General features: G+C 36.7%; 1 protein-coding gene across 6 annotated transcripts in view; it reads left to right on the top strand.

Annotated features, from left to right (window-relative positions):
• Positions 1–22,603, top strand: part of WWOX (WW domain containing oxidoreductase) — a 529,815-nt gene that overhangs the window by 97,349 nt on the left and 409,863 nt on the right. For all 6 annotated transcript variants that reach the window (XM_075433872.1, XM_075433873.1, XM_075433878.1 and 3 more), the window contains exon 6: positions 19,685–19,773. In XM_075433872.1, the coding sequence (XP_075289987.1) occupies positions 19,685–19,773 (89 nt within the window). The remainder of the gene's footprint in view (positions 1–19,684; positions 19,774–22,603) is intronic.

Here is a 22,603-nt window from a genome sequence, read left to right as displayed (position 1 = left end):
TAAGACGGCCCTTTTCTCAAACCTTGGATGCGAAAACACGGTGGCCTATTGTAAATGAAACAGTTCCAGTCCTTAGAAGTTGTAAAGCACCAAAAAATGAATTTGCCCTGCCATGACTTTTGCAGATTTACCCTTGGACAGATTCGGATGCCGTTTATCAGGCTTGCCCCGACCTGCTCGTCACATTTTTCACCCTTCAGCCGCACGGTCTGCTGATGGGCTTGGTGCTGTGGTGCGGTTTGCTCCAGGTGTTACTGTCCCTGTGCCCAGAGCCTGTGCTGGGGGTCGGGGAGAATGTTTTGGTGGAAAAAAGGTGGCTTTCATGCTAAAGTTGCTCTTGTGGCGTGCTGACAGAAATGTAAACAGAGAGAGAAAATATGAATGTGTATAAGGGAAAAAGCAAACCCTTAATATTTGAGTGGTTCTGATCCAGCTTGCGATTTGAGCTGTTATCCTCAGTCTTGGTTAGCAGAGCCGAACAGGGCACACTTAACTAATTGCGCAGTCTTCTGATACTGATGTTCTTTTATGTGATACTGATGGAAGAACTAGAAAAATTCGGTAGTTTTGGGGTGTTTGTTTACTTCAGAAAAAGAAAAAGTAGCAGTCAGCTGCTGAAAATTTGGCCCTTACAGTAATGTGGTCTGTGTGGGGGCTCCTAGCTCTTCTCGGTGGTTGTCAGGTGCGTTTAGTGCCAGGGCGGTGGAGGCAGGGTTTTGACTGATCTCCCCTTAGAAAATAATATATTTAGATGACAGACGTCCTAGCAGAGCAAGCAAAGTAAAGGTTGAAAACACTTTTGAGGTCAGCATTTGTGTTACTGTCTTTGTCAGGCCCATACAGAATGGCAAGAAACTTTTGCTAGTCAGGCATGAAGGTTTATTTTTCTGTTGAAGGTGTGGGGTTCACCTTGGTCTGCTTTGATGGTCAGAATAAGTTCAGTGTAAGTATGCTGCAATTTTAAGTGCTTCTCAGATTGTATTAAAGTTTAGAGAAGTCTATATTACATCTCAGAAATAATTCTGGACTGCCCTAACTGTCAAAAACAAAGAAAGAAGGAAAAGCTTACTTTCTCCATATCCTGAAGACAAAATAATGTCTTGGCTACGCTTCCCAGGTGAACTTGGCTCCTTCACAATGCAGTATTAAGCACGTAATGGCTTCTTATCTTTGTGCAAAATCCATTCCAGGTTATTGCACTCCGTACAAATAAAGTTGTTTGCTTTTAGAGCTTTTATTTTTGTTGTTGTTGTTGATATCAAATGAACGTTAACTTCTAGGGATTGATCAGTTCCTGAATGTGCAGGTCATTCTGTTATTATAAGATACGAGAATTTTTGTAAACAAAACCGATTTGTCCAGAGTGTCTGTCCACACATTTTGTCCATAGATATGAATTTCTGAATGCTTTTTAGCCTCAAGCATTGGCACTTGTGTACTAAAAATTTGTGTGAGCAGAAAATTGTTCTGCAGAAGCGAAAACCAGAATACAACCATAGTGAAAAATTACACTCAATAAAGCTGAAAGATGAAATATCTTCTCAAAAGCTTCCATGTTAGAAATATTCAACTAGTTTTAAAATAAATTCGTACAAGACATGAGCTTTTTCTGAGACTCAGTGAAGACAGAGTGATGGTTAGATTACAATCTTGATTTCTTCCCCCCCTGCGTGTATTTAGTGTGATTCACACTATCCTGGCAAATCCACTTACTCAGATTTCACAAAAATAAATATTTCTGAGCCTAGTATCTGAAATCACATCTCAGCTCTTAATTACTTAGTTGACACTAGATTGTCCTAAAGTTTTATAAAACACTAAACGCTCTCATACCTTACTGTTTATTACATTGGTAGTTTGAGTGACAAAACCACTTAGACACCCTGACTGTTACCATATCATGGCTTGAAAGGTAAAACAGAACGTTATAATCTTTTTAATAGGAACACTACATGATTCATAAGCGGTGAATATTTCATGCACTTTGCGGTTGCCTTTGTGCGGGAAGGTAAATGGAAAGTAAATCCATGTGTACTTTAGACAGTAAAAAGGCATTACTTTGTTACATCATATAAACGTGTAGATTTGATTCTCTCTTTACTCATGTTGTAAAAAGAAAGTTTTAAAGTGTTTAGCCATACCTGAAAATGTAAATGCACTAGCCTAATGTAATGCTGAAGAAAAATTAAGACAAATGATACTGCATCCTTGCCACAAACTGCAGCTTGTACAAAATTCACTTTAGTTATTATACTGTGAATACGTGTGCTAAACCTCCTCTGTGTATGCACAATTTATGTTGAATGCAACATGAATCATTTTAATAGACCAAGCAAAAAGTCCCCAAAGTCAATTTTCAAATTACGAACCTTGGAACAGAATATAACAACAATGAACAACAAATAGTTCGGATTTTATTCTGAACTACAAATGAACCATTAAAGGTACAGTATACTCATTCAGAAAAACATCTCCTCCTTATCACCACAATGGTTAAAAAGCATAACAAGAATATTTTTTAAAGGTCAGTTCTAAATTTTCTTTTTTTTCTGTGCCTTATTAAGAGAGACATTCATGAAAGCTGGTGCCATGATGATTTTAACATCTATTGTGCGACCTGGTTGGCTCTGGTTGGATTCTGTTGCCGATCTGCCATAAGTAACCTTGAGACATTATTTTGTAGGTCTAGTTTCTTTCAGTGCTTTAAAATTCAGGAAGCTATTCAGAATTTCTGCTTAGCAAGCAGCTTGGCTACAGACGGGTCATTTCAGAGCAAAGCCTTTGCGCTGTCTGATTGCAACTGCCCAGCATTACCAGGACACAGCAAAGGTGGTAACAGATGATTACAGGTCTTTTAAAGGTTGGTAAGCAAATAAAATTCAACAAAGGAAGAAAGATTATTTGAGTATCATCTAAAACCTGGACTTGATAGGTCAGGCTGGCTGTCACTCTAGAAAGAGGTGACAGTTTCTGCAGCCTGCAGAACGTGGGGCAGGTTGGCACGCAGAGTAGTAAGTTGTTATGCCCTATGCGAGTTCAGCAGAATGCAAGTGCTTGTGAAGAAACGCTGCAGAAAGAGGCTGGCCTCAGTGCGTGGGACTAGCTCAGTTTAAAATACCGGGACCTCAGTTTTGCATTACTGCTTCCCCAAGCACCGCATTTCAGAATGTGGATGTTCAAAACCTTTCCTTAAACTCTGGAAGAACCTAACATTTTCAAGCATCTAAACTTTTGTAAAGAAATTTCCATGGTAACTTACATGCTTGGTTTTGCCCATCTTTAGCATTCAGTTAGTCCTAATATTTCAGAATATATAAGCCTTACTGAGCTGCATGTTAGGTGTGGTTTGTTTATCTGAGCCTTACTTGGTGAATGCTCTTAGTTATTGCCTGCTGGATTGGGATGCTCCAGGAGATAGCGTCGTTGTACCTCTTCCTATTTTTAATCATAATGCTTAATTGGAGATAGGTATCTTTTGTTGTTGTTGTGCTTAAAAGGATTTGAATTAGCAGCCTCAGTTTTAGAGGTGAATGTTCTGAGTGGAAGGCAATTGTATCTGAATTGTATCTGAAGTCATGTTCTCGCTTCCTTTGCCTAAAATGTCTAAGTGGTCACTCAGGAGGAGACAGAAGAGATAATGCTGTTCATCTGGGATGTTCTAGGCTTTGCTTCTTGTTTCATGCAAGAAGCTCAAGAGTACAGCTGCAGTAGGTCAGCACACAGGGATTTGGAAAGGAAATCGTGTTTCTTTTGTCCTTTTCGTTTGCCCAAGTGAGAGTGTGCAAGCACTGATTATAGTTTCATGCTTTACTTCTGATGAGGGCCATGGACTTTGCATGGGCAAGATAGCTAAAAGGCTTTGTAGAAGAGTCTCGACAAGGTGGGCTTGGCATCTGATGGACTGAGCATGGCACCTGACACGCCTGGGTTCTCCGGCCTGTCTGTTCTTCTGTCAAGCTTAAGGGCGTTTGCCCAGTTTTTAGTTTCGATGTCATTACTCTTTTCAAATACGGTGAGGTACGCTGTCCAGAGGACAGGCAGAGAAAGTGTGTAATTAGCGTGTTTCACTGGGCTGAACCAAAGACTCAGCCAGGTGTGGAGGAGACTGGATGGTACCTGTGAATGAATGTCATTAGTTTGACAGGATGATGAATTAATGTTTCTAGCTTTGGAGCCGAAGCTAGAGCAGTTTCATGTGGTCTGGTCAGCGCAGGGGCCTGCAGCTCGTGGCACCTTCGGAGCAACATCGTGTAGCTTGGAATGTCAGCGAACTGAAATGGAAGAATGATCTGCTGAGTGATTCAATTCAGGCCTTTATTTTGACTTCATCCTTCTGCTGCTCGTGATATAATGATGTTTCTGGTTGGTTTTAAAATCTTAAAATATTTATTTAAAGCAAATAATCTAACTTCTTAACTGCAAAAACCTGGTTTTAAAGAAAAGGTGAAATTTTCAGTGGGCTTTGGTTGCTGTTAATTTTAATGGGAACTAAGTACAGTAATAAACCTTTCCAAAGTTTACAGGGGTCAGGTATGCAAAGCTGTTTACCTTTAAAAATGCACATAGGTACTAGCTTAAACATGCTAAATGACTTGATTGATATTGGGAAATTAGGACCCAGATCTGTAATGGTACCATGTACTTTTACAGTGCTGGCAGTTACTTGGTGGAACTTTATTTTCAGGTGTGTAGTCATCCTATTCTTCCAGAATAAACAAAAGAAGTTAAAGCTTAGCACCTTTAGAATATTATTGCACAGATCTTTATGCAGTTCTGAGAAACAGCTCAAGTTTTTCTCATCTGCTTATATTGACTTTTTTTTTTTTTGGAGAAGTCCAGCACCATAACATGAGGCATTTGAAAAACTAAATTGAAACCAAATGCTTACAAGTGCTACAAGGCATCTAAATGGTTGGCTTACATATGCTTATTGCCTCATTTGCTTCATTAATGGGATTTTTCATTGCTGTATAGTTTCACTTATTAAATAATCCATGGATTTAGTTGATTGTAAGGATGCTGTTGACTTTTTTAAACAAAATTCAGTACTTTTGGAGCCTGCTCACTTTCCTTTAACTTGTCTCTGTTCTCCTAACATTGCCTACTTAATCAAGGTCTTCTAAATATAAAACTTATCCACCTTATCATCTTGACATATCCTTTTACATGGGCCTGAGAGAATTAGTGAGTCATGCCTCAAAATGCTGTGTTGTACCTTGTGCAATTCAGTGTTCTTTAACTGGTCAAATTTGCTGTCTAGATTAGAGAAGACAGAATGAAGTGAAAGAAAAAAAAGACTCAAATTGTACTGAGTGGTTTCGTGGAAGGGGAGAAAAGGGCTATTTTCACTTCATTTTGTCAGCCATGTCATTAGAAATTGGCAGTGGTCATGGGCTTTTGAAGCTACATATGTATGAGAAAAAGAATCTAAGTCCAAAATTCACAGCTATTGTGTATCATGTTCTGAAAACTTGTTATAAGGTACATCATGGCTATGAAAATTTTACCTGGAAATAATATAAGGACAATAGGATACTGTAAACTATTTAGCATAGTCTGTGGAGCACAGCATAGGAACCATGGGTTTCATTTGAAAAACTGCATAGTTCTGACTGCTTTTAGCATTAGACTGCATGAAACGTTTGTAGCTATTACGGAAGTATAAAACTAGCTTCCTTCATTGAAAATCAACTTTCTTTTTTAATTTCTAGAGAATGACTTTGTATTTGCATTTTGACTCAGTCTTTGTAACTGACTTTTTGATAATTGCAATTTTTAAGATGTAACTAATATAAGCATCTTTGAAAACAGCTGTAACTGTTTGGAAGTGCACATATCTTCTGGTGGAACAGGTTGAAATTTGCTCTGGAGTTCCTTGATAAGTTTGTTTATTTGTGTATGTCTGCAAAAGTGGCAAGGTGAATGAGTTTATACCATTAGAAGAGTAAAAAAAATCACAACCTTCTCATTTCTGATTATGCATTTTGTCCTGCAGTCTGGTAGGAGAACACAGCACGCTTGCTGTGGGTTGCTCATGGATCAGTAATCACGTCTAAATCGAGCTTGGTGTATTTTGGTAGGACTGGGTTCAGACCGCTTACATATACTACTGCAGGTTATTGACTTACATTAATAGCTACGCAAATTATGGTGCTTGTAAATTATCTCAGAACTTACTCTCTGTTTTGACTGTAGGTACTGTCACTGGCTGTGTCCTTATCTGCAGTTACTGTGATCCAAACCAAGTACACTACAGAGTGAGACAGTTGCTCTTGGAGACCCAACATCTGACTTGCATCTATTTCAAGGGTTTTAGTCTGGACTATTTTGGAAATAGACGTGATAAATTGTCTGCATTTGATACAAAAATTTGGCAAGAACTTTGCCAAATTTATTCTTTTCTGTTTTATTAACCCCTGGGACAGTTACAAATGAGTGAATGACTTTAAGCAGCCACCATAAGTGAGAAATCCATTCCTCAAAAGTTGCTTATTTTTCCCTCTCCCCTTTCTCCTTTTCTGTATGTCATATTTCGCCATAGTTGAATCTGAAATCCAGAATAGTTTAATCTCTTAGCAAAATCTAGGTTTTGACTAGTTTTTTTTTGGGTTACTTTTGGTGGTTTTGGGGTTTCCGTTTTGACTTCTTGACAAGCATTCAGGATACTAATTGTATGTCAGTGGCCCACAGAAGTGTAACCAGGATCACTACAATATTGTATCATGCACTTTACTAAATTCTAAGAGAGCGCCTCAGCATCAAAGAATGTGAAATTTGTTCTGGTAACGAGGGAATAAGGATAAGCCATCCTTAGACTTTAGCTAAAACTAAATCAGCAGTAAGATCAGAGAAGCAGCCCCATGGTTTTGTGCAGGCTATGATTCCACTCTCCGGTGTGTGAGAATCTCGTTAACTGCCAGAGAGATGAGGAAACAGATATTACTAGAAAAAGCAACAACAGCAAAAAATTTTATAAATACTTTTCTTTTTCTTGTAGATTATGAGATGTAAAACTTATGAAAATGATGTGTATGTATGGAAAAATGTTATTTGTATTCCCTAAGAGTAACAGTTATTCCAATATAATGGCAAACCCCCCTTTATTCCCCAGCATCATGCATATTCTTCGTTTTATGATATATTATATGGCTTTTTGGTGTAACTACAGTTTTAGATCTTGTTGAGTAGAATTTATGTGTTGTCTTGTAGAAAATTTGTTTCATAATTCATTAATTATTTACTATTACTTGACCTTACAGTACATGGAAAAACCTATCCCATAACTGTAATTTCAGTTCTCTCTAGTGAGAAATCAATCACATTCCACATCTTTTATATTATTTAAAATGTGAATGATGAAATCTTCTTGTGCATTTCTCCCGAGTTGCTGAGGATTTTCAGGCATTAGTGTGTGGGAAGTACACAGGCCATCTCCTGCAGACCGGGGGGAGCTGCTGCCAGTGCTGCCAAACCCTTTGCCACTAACGAGCGGGCTCTTTTTGTATGGGAACTGGTGGCTGAGTCTCAAAATAGGCGATCTGGGGCTGTGAAAGACCAGGAGCATTTTATAACAATCTACTTCCTAGGATTTTTTTTTTTGTGTGTGTGCAACTAATATTTAGATAAGGACATAGCTTTAAATTAGTACTTCCTCCCTATATCTACAACCTGATACCCCAATTATTTATGCTAATGGTGTTACAGAACAAATGTGACGTGCCCAGTTCCCAGCGCTGGTGGGAACTCTTTGGCAATTGGATAACTGGAGAGTTCGCTTCTGAGATTTTTGTACCCTGTACTGTGAGACTACGGTGATGCATATTGTATTTATATTTACAGTTCAGAAGCATTTGCTGAATGTTGTGGGAAGTCACCCACTGCGTACAAGAAAGTGATGAAAATTGTGTTAGTGATACTGAGCTACGGTTTCTGAATACTTTGAGAGTCATTTTTGAAAATATATGTGTAGATAAAAGGAGAAATCAGAAATGCAACTGAGATTTGGAGGATATTTTTTGTCTGAAAATCTGCAAGAGAAGTGTTGTCACAAACAAAACACAGTTTTGAAATGAGATTTTAAACAACAGCACTGTTTAAGGAACAGATTATATTTGTACCTCAGCCTGCATGAGCACAGAAGAGTAGAATTTTAGTCCTTGCCAAAAAATCATACCTCCTATTATTAATGCTTTCTCCTTTTGCCTGAACATATGTTTATATTTTTTTGCTCTACAAGACAGTTTATCAACAAAATATGTTTTTTCTTAATTCTCTCAATAGTTAAATGCCAAAAGTTGCATGTTCTAAAACATGTCCAGACTGCCATATTGCGTATTATGCAAACTCCTGGCTACTTTAGAGACGTATATAATCATATTAGGCAAAACCGTTCCAGCTATTCATGTATACAAGGTTTATGAAGATCAGATGTAATTGACACTATTTAGTTTTACTTAAATGACAAAAGCTTTTTAAATATAGATTTTCCTGATATTGGAGCATAGTTAGGAAAAAATCTGAGTATATGTAATATTATACACGGAAATAAAGTTAATTTTCTTGAAATATACAGTACTGTATACAGATGGAGTTCGGGCAAACATAGTAAAATGAAAAGTATAATGCTATTTTCCGAAGCCACATTTGCTAAATGCAGACTTTTGCAAGGTCAGCAGTTATACTGGAGTTGACTAGAAATGGCTTCAGTGGCTTTAACTTTACCAGTGCCCTTGATGAGGTGCAGAGTTGTCAGTATTCTCGTAAAATTCCTCAGTGATGGCTTCTTCTGTTCTCTTTATTTCCTTAAGTGAACATCTGTCTAATTGTTCACCTCCATTGCTTTAGTGCTTTCCTCATGCTTTCTCTGTTTCCAGACAATAAACTTTATTTTCTTCATAAGAATTCAGTCTACGCAAGGGTATTAGGCAGCTTGTTTGCACCTTTTAATTTCTGGAAGTTTTCCAGAAGAGCTTTTTGCTGTAGTTCCAATGGGTTCATCAGTGAATCATGTAACATAATGCAGCATTGTGTTTGGGTTTTTATCCGTTACCTTCTGTTTATAAACATCTGCTGGGAAATTTTCTTTCTGAAATTTTTTAATATGTTTTACATTTTTGCATGTGGCATATGGGTAAGATATACAGTAGCTGCTATTTTTTCAGGTGTTCAGGTAGATACAGCCAGTATTTACCTTAAAAATTGGGAAAAGGTAAAGCTACTTGCTTAATAAGCAAAATTTTAAGGTAGAACGTGTTCCAGTTATTTAGCTACATAACAGTATCATTGAATTAAAAACAATTTAATAATTGAATGACTACATTAGAATGTGGCATTAATACTTATGGTTGCAGTACAGCACAAGACATCTACAAGTCTTTCTGTCCAGTAGAGAGAGTATTACTCACAAACTAGCATGCTGCTTCTTGCCATGCTCAGCTCTTTGTGTTCAGTTTTAGTTCTTTTATGAAGTAGAAAGGCAGTGGTGGCTGGGTTTTTTTCTTCCTTGCTTCCCCCTCCCTCTTATCTATAAAGCATTTATATCGCACACCTATTCTTCAGGCAGATATTTAAAGTCAGAAATAGGTTGTTATGCTTTTCTTACTGCTTCATTTGCCGTAATGGCAGTACTTCCTTGTTTTGCCTGTACGAATACTTGTAAGAATATAATTTTTAAGGCAGACTCTCTGTCCTTGACACTATATTCTTCACTGGCAACTTGTATTTAGGAAAGAAGTATTCTAGCAAGTGTAATGATAGGTGACCGTCAACTCTCCTGCTATATTGCTGCATAACACATTTATTTTTTTGGAGTATTTCTGTTATCCAGAGATCAAAATTTTATCAGAAAATTCATGTATATTCAGTAAATGAAAATTTCAGAGCTTTTCTTGTTGATAGTGCTTGAAAATGGGACACTTGATTTTGGACTTGATTCACATTTACAGTAAATCCATTTTAAACTTTCTTAATTATTAGAACAGTGGGATGTGGCCTTATGACCCCTCCGTCTGTGGCTGAATGCCATCAGCTTCATGCAGCTGTAAACTACATGGTCTAGACTTTGATCTCGGATTTTTAGACAACCCTGGAATTACATTATGTTTTTAATGATGTGTTTTGTTTTTATCTATGTTGCTGATTACAAGTAGAACAAAATGATTCCTGAGATGGGCCACATTTTTGCAGAAATTTAATTCCAGCCTTTGTTTGTTTTTGTTCGTGTTTTCTTTGCCACACAATCTTTATTTCTTTGGAAAGAAAGTACAGAGAAACTTCCTCCTTTTTTGATCACAAATCAGGTGGCATAATGCCAGGTTTCCATATTCTAGTGCTGTTCAAATATGCCTAATATTTTCTTGTGCATGCGGAAAGACTGAGTATTCATCTTCAAGTCTATATTGTGTATATCGAGTGTATATTAAGAACCTGATCCTGCCAACCCTTGTTTGTACAAGAAATCTTTATTAATATGATTCGGTCCTTTTATATACTGTTCTGTAAGATATCTATTTTATATTGTTTAAAGCTGGGAAATTGTAGCAGTCAACTGCCAGTTAAAATGTCTTAAATAGCTAATTATTCAGGTCTTTAGTTTCTTTGTTTGTCACATGTATTTATTTTTATGTATGTTGAAGCATCCTGAAATTATGATTAAAGAAGTGATGAGTTTTAACCATATCCATGTTTGTATTTTCCTAGCATTAAGAGCGTGGGGGAAAGACCTGTACCTTAAATCTACAGGCAAGCTTTGACATTCTTCAGAATAGCTGCAATGCAGTTTTAAACCTGCAGACGTCACTATTCTGCCAATTAATTGTGCTGCACTAAATGTTCATATAGCGCTGTGACCACATTCAAAATATATGTTGCTTCCATCCAGCAATTATAGCACTTTGTTTTTAATCTAAAACAATTTATTCAGATTTATTTTAATATTATTACTTCATTTTCAACTTTCCACTAAAGGAAACAGTATGCTTTCCTTTTAAGTTGTATAAGCCATGTCCTAAGACTGTCTTTAATTATTAGTTATTGTTGTTTCAATACAAATTTATGAACTATTTATTTTGTGTCATATAACTTACCATTTTTAAGCAGCATTTTTCAATCTGAACATAGCTTGCAGGAGGGCAAGCTGCCCAGAACATCAGTGATCTCACAGTTATTACTTTGTGTCATACATAATCTTGTTTTTTCCTGCAACAAATAAATCTTTGGGCCTCCCTGCAAAAAACATTTGTGGTTACAGTATAATAAAAATAAACCGTTTGTCGTGACTGCAGCTGACATTTATCAACGTATTTGTGGGTGCTCTTTCTCTCTCTGTATAATACGGAACATAATTTGTCACTTTGTAAATACATTCCAGCCTAAATCCCTGCCAGCATCTGTTAGTGTTTGAAGGATTAATGCACTGCACAGTGCATGTCTGCACTTTCAGGCAACAACATAGCTTATGATTATGGATCATGAGAGAACAGGGAAAAAGGGTTCATTTTGTATTTACTTAAACATTGTTGCCCTTTTGACCATCATGCTTTTCTCGTTTGTCATCTGTAGTAGGGATGATAACTTTTCCTCGGTGTGTAAAAGCTTTATGGGAAATCCTGCGGGAAGTTTTATACATCGGTGTATGTATAGCTGTACACGTAAGAGAACACATCTTTAATTTTATGGACAATTAACAGCAATAATATTGTATTGCAATAGGGAGGTTACTGGTTTAATCTGTTTAGAAATACTGTTTTTCCTGCCATTTCCAACACACGCCTTATACTGTTTGCCACCTATGTTGCATATTTCTCAGCAACCCATGAGGTAGGTTTATTTAATCTTAAAGACTTCCAACTGAGCAAGTTTTTGAAAGGAAACAAAGTCTGTAGCTTCTAAATCTTCCCAATGCTGTTTGTCTCGTTGCTGGTTTTGAAAATGGATTCTGCTATCGCTTCAAATCTTGCAGAATGAAAAGAATTGAAAGCATCTGAATAGGAGACTCTCCACCGTTGAGATTCTGTTACACGTTCCCAGGGTCCCTCGATTATTCTGTAAACAAGAAGATATGTTTATTAGAATAGTAAACCATATACATGTAATATATTGCCAAGATTATATGAGATTCCCCAAGATAAATTCAAGTGAGCTTTACAGGAATGGGCGTTTGGAGAGGAAAAGAAATGATCTATATCCAGGGAAGGAAAAAAATCCAGCTAAGAGTAGACTCCTAAATAAATACCCACAGTTCATGTACATTACAAGCTAAACAAATTCCTACTGCCAAAACCTATAGTAGATTTTTTTTTTAATGTATGTAATTTCTTGTTATTGAAGATGATGTGTACTGCCTGCAATGGAACCATGTGCATCCAGGATAAATCAGTGACATTTGGAGCCTACAAATTGAAGTATTCTGAAATTATAGTCTAGTAATTTTTGCATGTGTCTTTTTGTTCTCTCTGGTTAAGGAATAAATAATTTTAAAAATGTCCTTAGGACAGAGACCTCTCTTACTCTCTTTAACCATGATTTAGAATTTCTGTGTCATAGTTTACTTCTCTGAAGATACTAATTTCAGAAAGAAATTACAGATGATTTTCCATTTTTCATTTATAATTATCTTCAGAAGGTATAAAAGGCAAAATTTACAGAGATATTGATCTAAGAGTTAACTAATGTAAAGATTGTGAAATAACGTTGTCGCTTATTGTAGTGGTATTTATTGCAGAAGGTTTATAAAAAGAAGACATTGAAGTCTGAAAAGTGAAGCAACCATGAAGAAATGAATAAATGTATTTTGCATTTCTTTTTATATGTAGACGTTTACTATTAGAAAGAGATACAGTTTTATAATTATTGGCAAATGACTGTTGTGTGACCAGGAAAGCCCTTTCATATCCAACTTAAATACACAAACTATACCTAGAGACTTCAGTCACATTGTTGTCTTTGTAACATAGATTTTAAATTATAGGTAAATTATATATTTGGAAGAAGGAGTTTTGCAATGAGCAGTGATATGTTTAAAGGTGAGGACCGAATGCTGGGATAGTGTATGGCATTCTCAGAAACGAAACTCCTTCATATCAGGTTGTCTTTATCACGCTTCCACGTCTCTCTTCAGAATTTCAGTGGCTCATTTGTTGCCTTGATATTTAATCTCTAGCTAATGGAGGATCCAGACTTCTCTGCTACTTTTATAACCCAGCTGAGCTCAGCAGCTGTATCTCCAGGGCAGGTGTGTGTTCTAGGCTGTCCTGCGTGGGGAGCTTCCCCGGTGGCTTGGAGACACTCCTTCGCAGCACAAGCCTGCTGCGGCTTGAGGGCCCCGGCTTTTCCTGAAGAGGCCTCTTACCGTTCTTGGTTGTAGGTGCTGCTGGAAAAATAAACAGTTTTCTGCCGAACATCCATAAATGTTCTGGAGAAGGGATAGAAACAAGGACAATCATAACAAGAATAATAGTTCATTCTTCATGATAAAATGTAGGTCCAAGGATGCTCAGTAATCCTAGCAGTTTGCAGGCTCATACTGACCCGTTAGGTCTTTATATGTGTGCTATTCGCTTGACTTGGATGAAGGCAACCCCTGCAGGAATTCCATTTTTGTGAAGAACACAAAGATCTAGTTACTTCAGCAGGAAGAACCAGGCTTTACGAAATCAGGTTTTGGGAGAGCTCACATACATCATGAAAACATATTTGACAGGATTGAGCAAGATGAATAGCGGACAAATTGACAACAGTAAATTATAACCAAAATACAGGTAAAATTAGTATGTTGGGAAATAGCAAAAGCAAGTATCACTAGATAAGTTTTCTTTCTAAAGAAAGCAAGAAGAAACTTTTCATCTCTTATTTTTGTCAAGAATCACAGTCAGTCCCAGCTATTTCCTTGTACATCACATATGTGGGTTATTAAAATAATATTTAGGAAATTGGTTTGTGTCATGTACCATCTTCATAAAGGTAATGAAAATTTAAAAGCACTGTATAGAAATTGCTGATGTTGGGGGAGGGGGCAGAGAAAAACTAGAAGAATGAGTGTAAAATTGTCCTACCACAATGTCTTGTAATGAACATTACTAAGGTACATCAAATGTAGTAGAAGAACATATTATTAAAGCATCTGGCATGCGTGTTGGGTTACTCTTAACGTGGTATGATTCATCTGTCCCAATCAGTTCCATGAGAAGTAGCTGCAAAGCAATCAAGGCACACGACAAGATGAAGCTGGCGTTACATAAATACAGTTTTGCATGAAGTACCAAACGTTGACTACATTAGGGACAATAATATTTACAGTCCTAATCCTGAGTGAAAACCTTTTTTCTTATTATGTACCTCCATAAATAATTACGTACCTCCATAAATAGTGCATGGCACTGGCTATTGACTGTCATAAGCTGTGTGTCAAATTGTCAAATGTGCTTCTAAAACATCCTCTATTTTGGCCTCAGCATGGAAATATGGGGTTTTTTGGGTGTTGCTTGTCATATGCTGAGTTTTGGTTATTTGTTTACTTTACTTGTTTTAAGGTAATTCAACATACTTTTCATCAGCTTTGATGTCAAATTCTTTTCTTCCTGAAGATTTGGTTTCTTACACTGTGTAGAAGAACTATTTGCATTCCAAGATGTTGTCATAAAGATTTTTCTTTATCAAATTAAACTGCTTTTTACCGAATTATTTTATTTTCAGTTCTTCAAGGTCAGATATTTTTGTTGTTGTGCTATGTATTCAATTTTGAGTTAAGGACTTCTAAATATCAAAGATATATAGACGATACTTTTTGAGAGTAAAATTATACAATAAATTATCTAGTGTCCGCTATGTTACATTTTAAGTAGGCCCTTACAAAATGACTTGTACTTACATAAGATGCAGGGGCTACAGCATATTTATTAAGACTCTTCAACTCTGTAGGAAACTGGAGCAGTCAGAAGTAATGGTGTCTGCTGAGGGATTCTTTATCATATGAATTTACTTTTAGTCATCTATTATTTATTTCAGCTATTTTATATGCCATTATAATAAATATTATGACAGAGAAAGCTTTTATGCTTCAACTTATTGTACTGCTCTTCACTTCCTTGCAATCCTTCAGGAAAATGTAGCTATGCTTTACCTGTATTTAACGTAAATCATCACTTACATTTGAATGAAAAATTCACTATGAAAAAAGGCTCCTTCTTCAATACCAAGACACAAATGCACAATCATGTTTACTGCCAAACTGCTCTACCATGCAGTGTTCTTTTTAAGCAGTTTTTATATACATTGCATATAGTGAAATTGTTTGCTTTCTGGATGTTTTCACTTTCTCCTTAGTTTCTGGCTCAATAAGCATTTTTTTACCATGAGTGCAAAATACAGCCAATTGCATGTAAGCATTTTTAACATTTTTTTCTCCAATACGGAGCAGCTTGCTTGCAAAACTAAACAAGCTGTTTCCTGGTGTTATTTAGAGTAATGAAACTTAACTCGAAATATTGATAAAATGCATTTAGAATTGGGCATAAAATTGTGAAATACAAGATAATATTTTTTCTTTGCACTTTTCAAAATGTTCTTGTGTTGTGTATAAAAGAGGACTTGTTAGGAACTGGAGAATGATCCACCTTCGGCTGTTTCTTCAAAGGCAGGTTGTTGGTGCCTAGACGTTGTTCGCCTTGAACTGCCCTTTGGGCTTCATGAAATCCCTCATTCTTCTCATCCCAAAATCACTGTTTCGGTTGGTTCTAGGTGACCATGTTTTCACAAGTTTCAGGAGACAGCAGAAGCGTGTCTGCCTCTTGTGTCTGTTCTCCTTTTGGCCAGTTTGCGAAGCTGCTCTGAGTCAAGTTGTGAGAGTGCTTTGGACACAGCTGGGACACTTGTGCTGGAGATCTGCAGCAAGGGCACTGGCTCATTTTGTGCAGACTCTCAACAGCACCATGTAGCAATCATCTGTGATTTAGGAGTGAGCTCTTTAAATAATTCTACACTCATTCTGTTATTTAGTTTCCCCTTAAATGATGTAATTGAAAATCAAGTAGCAGAGGGAGCATTGGTATCTTTTGTTGATTTAATTTTAAAAATTCTGGAGTTTTCTGCCTTAGTGTGTTGGTTTTTCTGATGTCAGTTTTAAGACTGTCTTCTCTATCTGGGAAAGTGACAAGTCCCATTTAAGATTTCAGAACGTAAAGTGAGGCATAATTCACTACTGTAAATATGTGAAGTGAAATGGTGAGAGACATCAGCATAATACAATTATGACACATTAGATCAGGATTTGCAGCATACCATTAACAATCAGTTCTGACTGTGGATTAAAAATGTGTTTTCTTTTTCTATAAATACCACAATACATGCTACCTAGCCATATAGGTAAAGAGCAAAACCATTATAACAAGGGTAATACTGAGCTACTGTAAGAAAACAAACAAAAAACCTTCTACTTGTCATTGATTTGAGATATTCTTACATTATTAAGAACATACCTTGCAATTACATTGCCTTATTCATAGCTTTTTTTAAAAGAGGTTGTAACATAGAAGTAAGAGTGGGAAAATGTGGAATGAAAATGAATTGATACTCAAGGCTTAGCATTTCATGTTCTCAAACTATAGTAAGAGTTGAAGGTCTACAAAGTACCTCTGCGGAGTGAGAGGTGCTTGAATCTCAGTGGACAAGGGAGAGACTGAAAGAGGAAAGTTGGGGAACTTGCTTAAGCTCCCGGTATGTAAACGGATTCCTTCCCCAGCTGCTGTCTGGAGAAAATACTCGCGCCCAGGTGCTTTGCATGCCTTCAGAAGCTGAGGTGGTAGCTTCTGGTCTCGGTGCACTGAATGTCATGAGCTTCCGTTTCTCCTATGAGGAAAACAGGGTGAGTGGGTGTCTCTGTGCTCAGTTTGTACCCTGTGTCTATATGAAGCAAATAGAGACTGTTACTGTCGGGTTTTTAGAAAGCAAAAGGAGGGAGAAAGTTGAAAAAATTTGTATTTTTTCAAAGTTGGAAAAATTTTTGTATTTGCCTTTGCTGACCTGTTCAATGGAAAAAACTACCAAACCCATCCTTTTCTTCCTTTTCCGTCTTTCCTTTTTCAGGTCATTTTAGATACAGCTTCTTGAATTTCTGAACAAATGTTTTCTTTTCTGTAACCGCATATATATCAAAGCTAAAAGAAAAAAGGGTGAAATAGTGTTAAATTGTTTGAAATAAAGTATCTTTCTGGCTGAATAAAATAGAGTATGAATAGAAAGGTGGTCTTATTTCATTGATGAAACTGGTAAAGAAGAAACATAATTATAGTTTGCATTTGCTATCTAACAGTCAACCATTTGTCACTTTCAATAATTTATTTATGATTTTTGAATTTCTGGTTTTTCCATTTTCAATATAGTCATCCACAAATTGAGGCCAATCTTATTCTGTTTAATTTCTGTTTCTGAAAGTATTTTGAAGGCATCATACTTTTTCTTCTGGACTTGAAATGTACGGACACCTCTCTTCTGTTCTCAGAATCAGTAGCAGAAGCCTAACACATGGCATCAACAGGAAAAGCATTACCTGAGTAATACCGTGTGGACTTGAATTTGTGTCCCCAAGAGCATAGAAACTTACAGCTTGTGGCATAGTCTGTTGAATTACTTGATTACTATTTTTTTTGACCCCCCATTATGTCCCTGTATTTGTAGCATGCTTGTCTTTTTACCCTAGGGAGAGACAGAAGAATGTTTCAACTGAGGAAAACAGAAGCAAAATAAACACAACTATGCCCACTACTTCTCGATTAAGCAAACAACTTTGAACTGCAAAGTTGAAGAGAAGTTGTTACGGAGCTCTGTTGCATAATGCGAGGCAGCATCGCCTTTCTCAAGTTCCTGACCATCAAACAGAAGAAAATATTTAGCCAGTGGGGCAACATGAATTCCAGAACGATGTACATCTTGTGAGGGTAGAAAACCTCTTTGTAAAAGTTGGGTTTAGCATTTTCAGACTCCATCAAATGGTACTTCCTGATGAAAACTGAACCTGTTGAAATTTCAGTTGTATTTATTTTGCTGTCCTGAGAAGTCTGGCTAGAGTGGGACAAAGGGATTTGAGTGACGTTCTGTTTAAACCCAACCTATAAGGTGATGTTAGCGGGCAGAATGGGTACTAGCAAAGTAGAAAATGGATGTAGGGAGAAGAGTATCAGATGTAATGAAACATGGAGGTCGGATGAATTGCTTGAACTTGGGAGACAAGAGGAGCACTCTTCTTGGTTTCCTTCTGTGCTAACCCCCATGCTGCTTCCATTTTGTTCTTCCAGAAATGCTCGTTGTAAAACTTTGTAATCACAGCAGATCCCCCATTGCACCGTGGTGCTAAAAAAGCTCTTGTTGCCTTGCTACTCAAATGCTGCCTTGTATTGCAGAGTACCACTGTATCTGCTCCATTTTTTTTTTACTCCTTCTTTTAGCAGGGCTAATGTCCAGTATGAACCATAGCCATTATTCATAGGTGTAGGTAACGTGTTGGAATTACGTGAAGTGTCGCTCTAATTTCTTTTTTCCTGTGTAAGCTAAGCAGAGTAGACTGAAAGTTGGCGTGTTTAGGTTTGGGGAGAGTGTAGGGCTTTTGCCAGCTTTCTTTTATGTATGAGAGCGTTTACATGGTGTTGGGCAGCAATGAGTATAAAAGTGAGGGTGAGCACACATAGACATGTTCATAATTCCTTTGGATATCTATGTGACTTGTATGTCATGACGGCTGGTATTTTGTAGAGGATCATAGGTGTCCTAAAGTATAGCGTTTGTGGAAGAACTAAAGATAGCCATTTGATGTTGCAGTGCAGGCACACAGCTGCAGTCCAGTGAAAGCCAGTTCGCAAGTGTGGCTTGGAAGAGCCACCATCCCCTGGATTCTGGGATGACTTGCACTTTAGTGGTTGCAATGAAAATAGACTTTTGGTTCATTTTGTTCTGAGATTTGGAGTTACGTGTTTCAAAAGATCTGAGAACAGGGATCTTAAAGCTGAAAATACTGAGAAGAGTTGTTTTGGTGGTGCTGAAGGTTAGCACCTTCAGGTTAAGCTGTTGTTCTGTGGGATTGCATGTCCTCTCCTAGGTGAAAAGTTGTTTTTAAGTACTCACACAATTTCTTTAGAAGATATTATGCACTGGTAAACTCTTATTGTATGAAAAATTGTAGGCTGATCAGTTATTTTCTATACTAATTTTATACTGTTTTTTACATCACCTTCTGTGAACAATAGATTGATTTGGATTAATATGTGCAAATTCGAATTTATCTGGTTTTTACAGGGTATTGGCTGATTATTTTTCTGTTGGTATGCTATGTAAAAAATACCATGCGTTAAGACTAATGCTTACTCTACTTTTTATTCCATGAGTTACAGAAATTTCACTAGCTAAATGGAAGAAAAAAGATACCGTATTAACCTTAGCACTACGTTGTGTCAATTCATTGTATTCTATAAAGCTGTATGTTACATAGTGTACGTTTTTAGCAGAACCACAAAATTACAATGCTACTTCTGGCACTAAATGTTGTGCTTGTCCATTCTTTTTGATGATTTGTGTTCACTTTGGGGTTATAATGTTAAACAAGGGAATCGAACAAGTTTCATAACACACTTACTGTTACATGACACTGTGAACTAAACTTGCTGTTACTTATCTTTTCTTATATTTTCTCATGTTCCAGCATAAAGCCAAGGTAGAATCAATGACCTTAGACCTTGCTTCTCTTCAGAGTGTGCAGCACTTTGCTGAAGCATTCAAATCCAAGAACGTGTAAGTACTCAGAAAATTACATGTAATAATTTCTTGTTATTTTAATGTCTTTATCAGCTGAGCACAGTTGGCAGAATTCACCATAGCTAGACTGATCAGTAACTACAGTTAGTGAATAATCTTTTCAAAGGATTTTTTTTTTTAATGTAAATTAAAGATCATTTGTTTTCATCTTAAAAAAATAATTACAGATCTCTTATTATTCCATGCGTAGCCCCAGCTTTAAAGGGGGTGTTGATACCGCTGTGGCTGTTGAAAAGGCCAAAGCTGAACTGCATAAAACACAGATCAGGCAACTTTTATCAGTTTTACCAGGGTTTGGAAGAGGTCAGGGATGAGCAATTAGTGCACTCCTTCTCTTGCTTTCTTTTCTTTCTCTCTCTTTCTCTTTTTATTTTTATAGCATTTAAAAAAAATAGCCCTATGAGCCAGACAGCTCCATTTTCCAGACCTGTATCTAGAATAGTCCATAGTTAAAAAAAAAAAAAAAAAGAAAAGAAAAAGGGGAAGAGGGGGTGGTAATGACATCACTTAACAATAGACAAATTTATATGGAGATAATCAGGTTAGCTTCCAAATGGTTTGTTTAATTTGGCTTGAACATTAAATTAAAGAAATGATTTGAAATCTTGAAGTGCCAGCTCTTGACAATAAATTCCACACTTTGTGCTTTTATCCAGAGTTTGACCCATCGATTGTTGTGACTATTCAAACTTAGCTTTTTTCTTCAAATATTTCTGTAACACATATACATCTTACTGTACTTCTCAAGAGAATATGGCCTCTTAGACAGCTTTGAAAATATGTCGTCGTAGGGAAAATATATAAAAAAGAATGTTTTTTCACTTTTGAAATACTGCCAAAGCTAAATCTCACGTCGATGGACAGATGACATTTTAGTACTTATAGGTCTTTTAGATTCAAAGAATTGTCAAAACTGACTTCTAATACAAGTTCCTTTACTGCCAAATCCTTGGTAACAATATTTTCTTATCTTATATCATCTTCATATATTAAAACTTTCTTGAAATAGAAAGACAAATCCTTGCAGTATTGCTGCTTTAGTATGAACTCCGTTTCATAATATAAGAACAGTCAGTGTTTTAGTTTAGCTTCTTCATACTTTTACTATGCTATAGTTCTTTAAAAACTGTATGGTACAGTGAAAAGTTAAAACCACCCTTCTTCCAAATGCAGAGCTTAACTTGATTTGTGTATTGCAGATCATATCATGGTCATCCCAGCTAGACCATTTGGTATGCATGTTTGTAAATCCTTTATAAGTGAACGTGCTTAGATGAATTTTTGCCAGAGAACTTAGAAAATGAGAAGATATAGGATCAGCAAAGATATAGAATCAGTAAAACCTGTTTCACATTTGTTGGCATACATTGTTTTACCAGTATAGGTCTGTTAAGCTACACTGCCAGTGATGGACAGGTTTTACTAATCTTTCATTTTCTTTGAAAAAATTTTAGTAACAGACAGCATTTATAGCCTCTGTCTTGCCTTCAGATATTTCTGTCTCTAATCTGTGCTCAGACGTGTGTGTGTCTGGCAAGACTATGCCAAGCATTGCAGGAAAGTCTAAGGTCTGTAGCTGTTGTGAGAATGAAATGAATTTCCAGTTATATTTTGTTTAAAGTCTGAGGCTGGATGGAAACCAGACCCCACACACTGCCTGTAGCCATAGATCTTTTATCTAATACAGATACAGAAGAGTTACCTTACAGTCATCTGCACTGGCAGGAGAATGGACTGGAAGACCTAGTAGGTCTTTCTGGCTCTGATTTTTTGTCATTTAACTATGTCTGGATGTGGTCAAAAAAGCAATTATTTGGCAGTAGCATCTTATTACTACAATGCTAGCCCGACGTGTTTTCCAGCCCTAATGTACACTAACTACTTTTGTCTCGTTATTTGTTTTGTTGTAGTGTCCAGAGGCTTTTGTCAGATCAGTGATTTCTTTGCATTAATAGCTTTATGAGCAGTTGAAAGAAATCTTACAGGCTTCAGTGACAGACTGAGTCTTGTTCTTTATGCTTTGGCAAGTCTGTTAGCTGGTAGTCTAACTTTCTTAAAAGGCTTTGGTGTCTCTGATTTCATGCGCCTGTAGGAGAAGGCATGCTGTGATGCACTCTCCCCGGTTCTTATGAGGTAGCTGTTAAGTCCTATTAATGAGCATAGGAAATACATTATGAGTATTGAACTTTCTTTCTTAGGAATTGCTTAACAATAAAGTATTAGGAAAATCAAACGAAGTGTTTGGTTCTTTTTCTAAACAAAACTATCCTTTGAGTTCTGAGTTGTATAGATCTTAGTTTCTGAGGAAGAAACTGCAATAATTTTAAAGTGTGAAAGAAATTTTATGAATGCACACATTTTAATAAAGATCTCTTTTTATTTCTCACAACTTTTTATGTGAAGAGGCTTTTAGTATTCAGTGGTGAACATCTTAAACTTCTGGGTGCAGATAGTCTGATTGTCTGTTTAATTTCTCCAGTCTACTATTGCTTTCTGGGACACTTCGATATTCTACAGAATCTGTTGGTCTTGGTGACACCTGAACTAATAACTGAAAATCTATGAAATGGAGAATAAGTTTACTTGTCTTTTGAAATTCTGCTTTTCTGTGACACTTCATGGCTTTAGGTACTATTTTTTGTCGACAGATCTAAGGGTGTACTCATAGTCACGTCACAGCCTGGGAGCCTGTTCTTTCCTGGTTGATAGCAGTTGGCAATGAGTCTTCAAGGACTGTTTCACAGGTCTTTTTCTGGATGAAAAAGCTAAAATGGAACTACGCCAGATAAGGGATCCTGAAATTTCA

Source organism: Opisthocomus hoazin, chromosome 12 (genome assembly GCF_030867145.1).
Source record: "Opisthocomus hoazin isolate bOpiHoa1 chromosome 12, bOpiHoa1.hap1, whole genome shotgun sequence".
Taxonomy (NCBI): domain Eukaryota; kingdom Metazoa; phylum Chordata; class Aves; order Opisthocomiformes; family Opisthocomidae; genus Opisthocomus; species Opisthocomus hoazin.
Note: the sequence above shows the minus strand (reverse complement) of the source record. Positions and strands in the feature narration are given on the sequence as shown.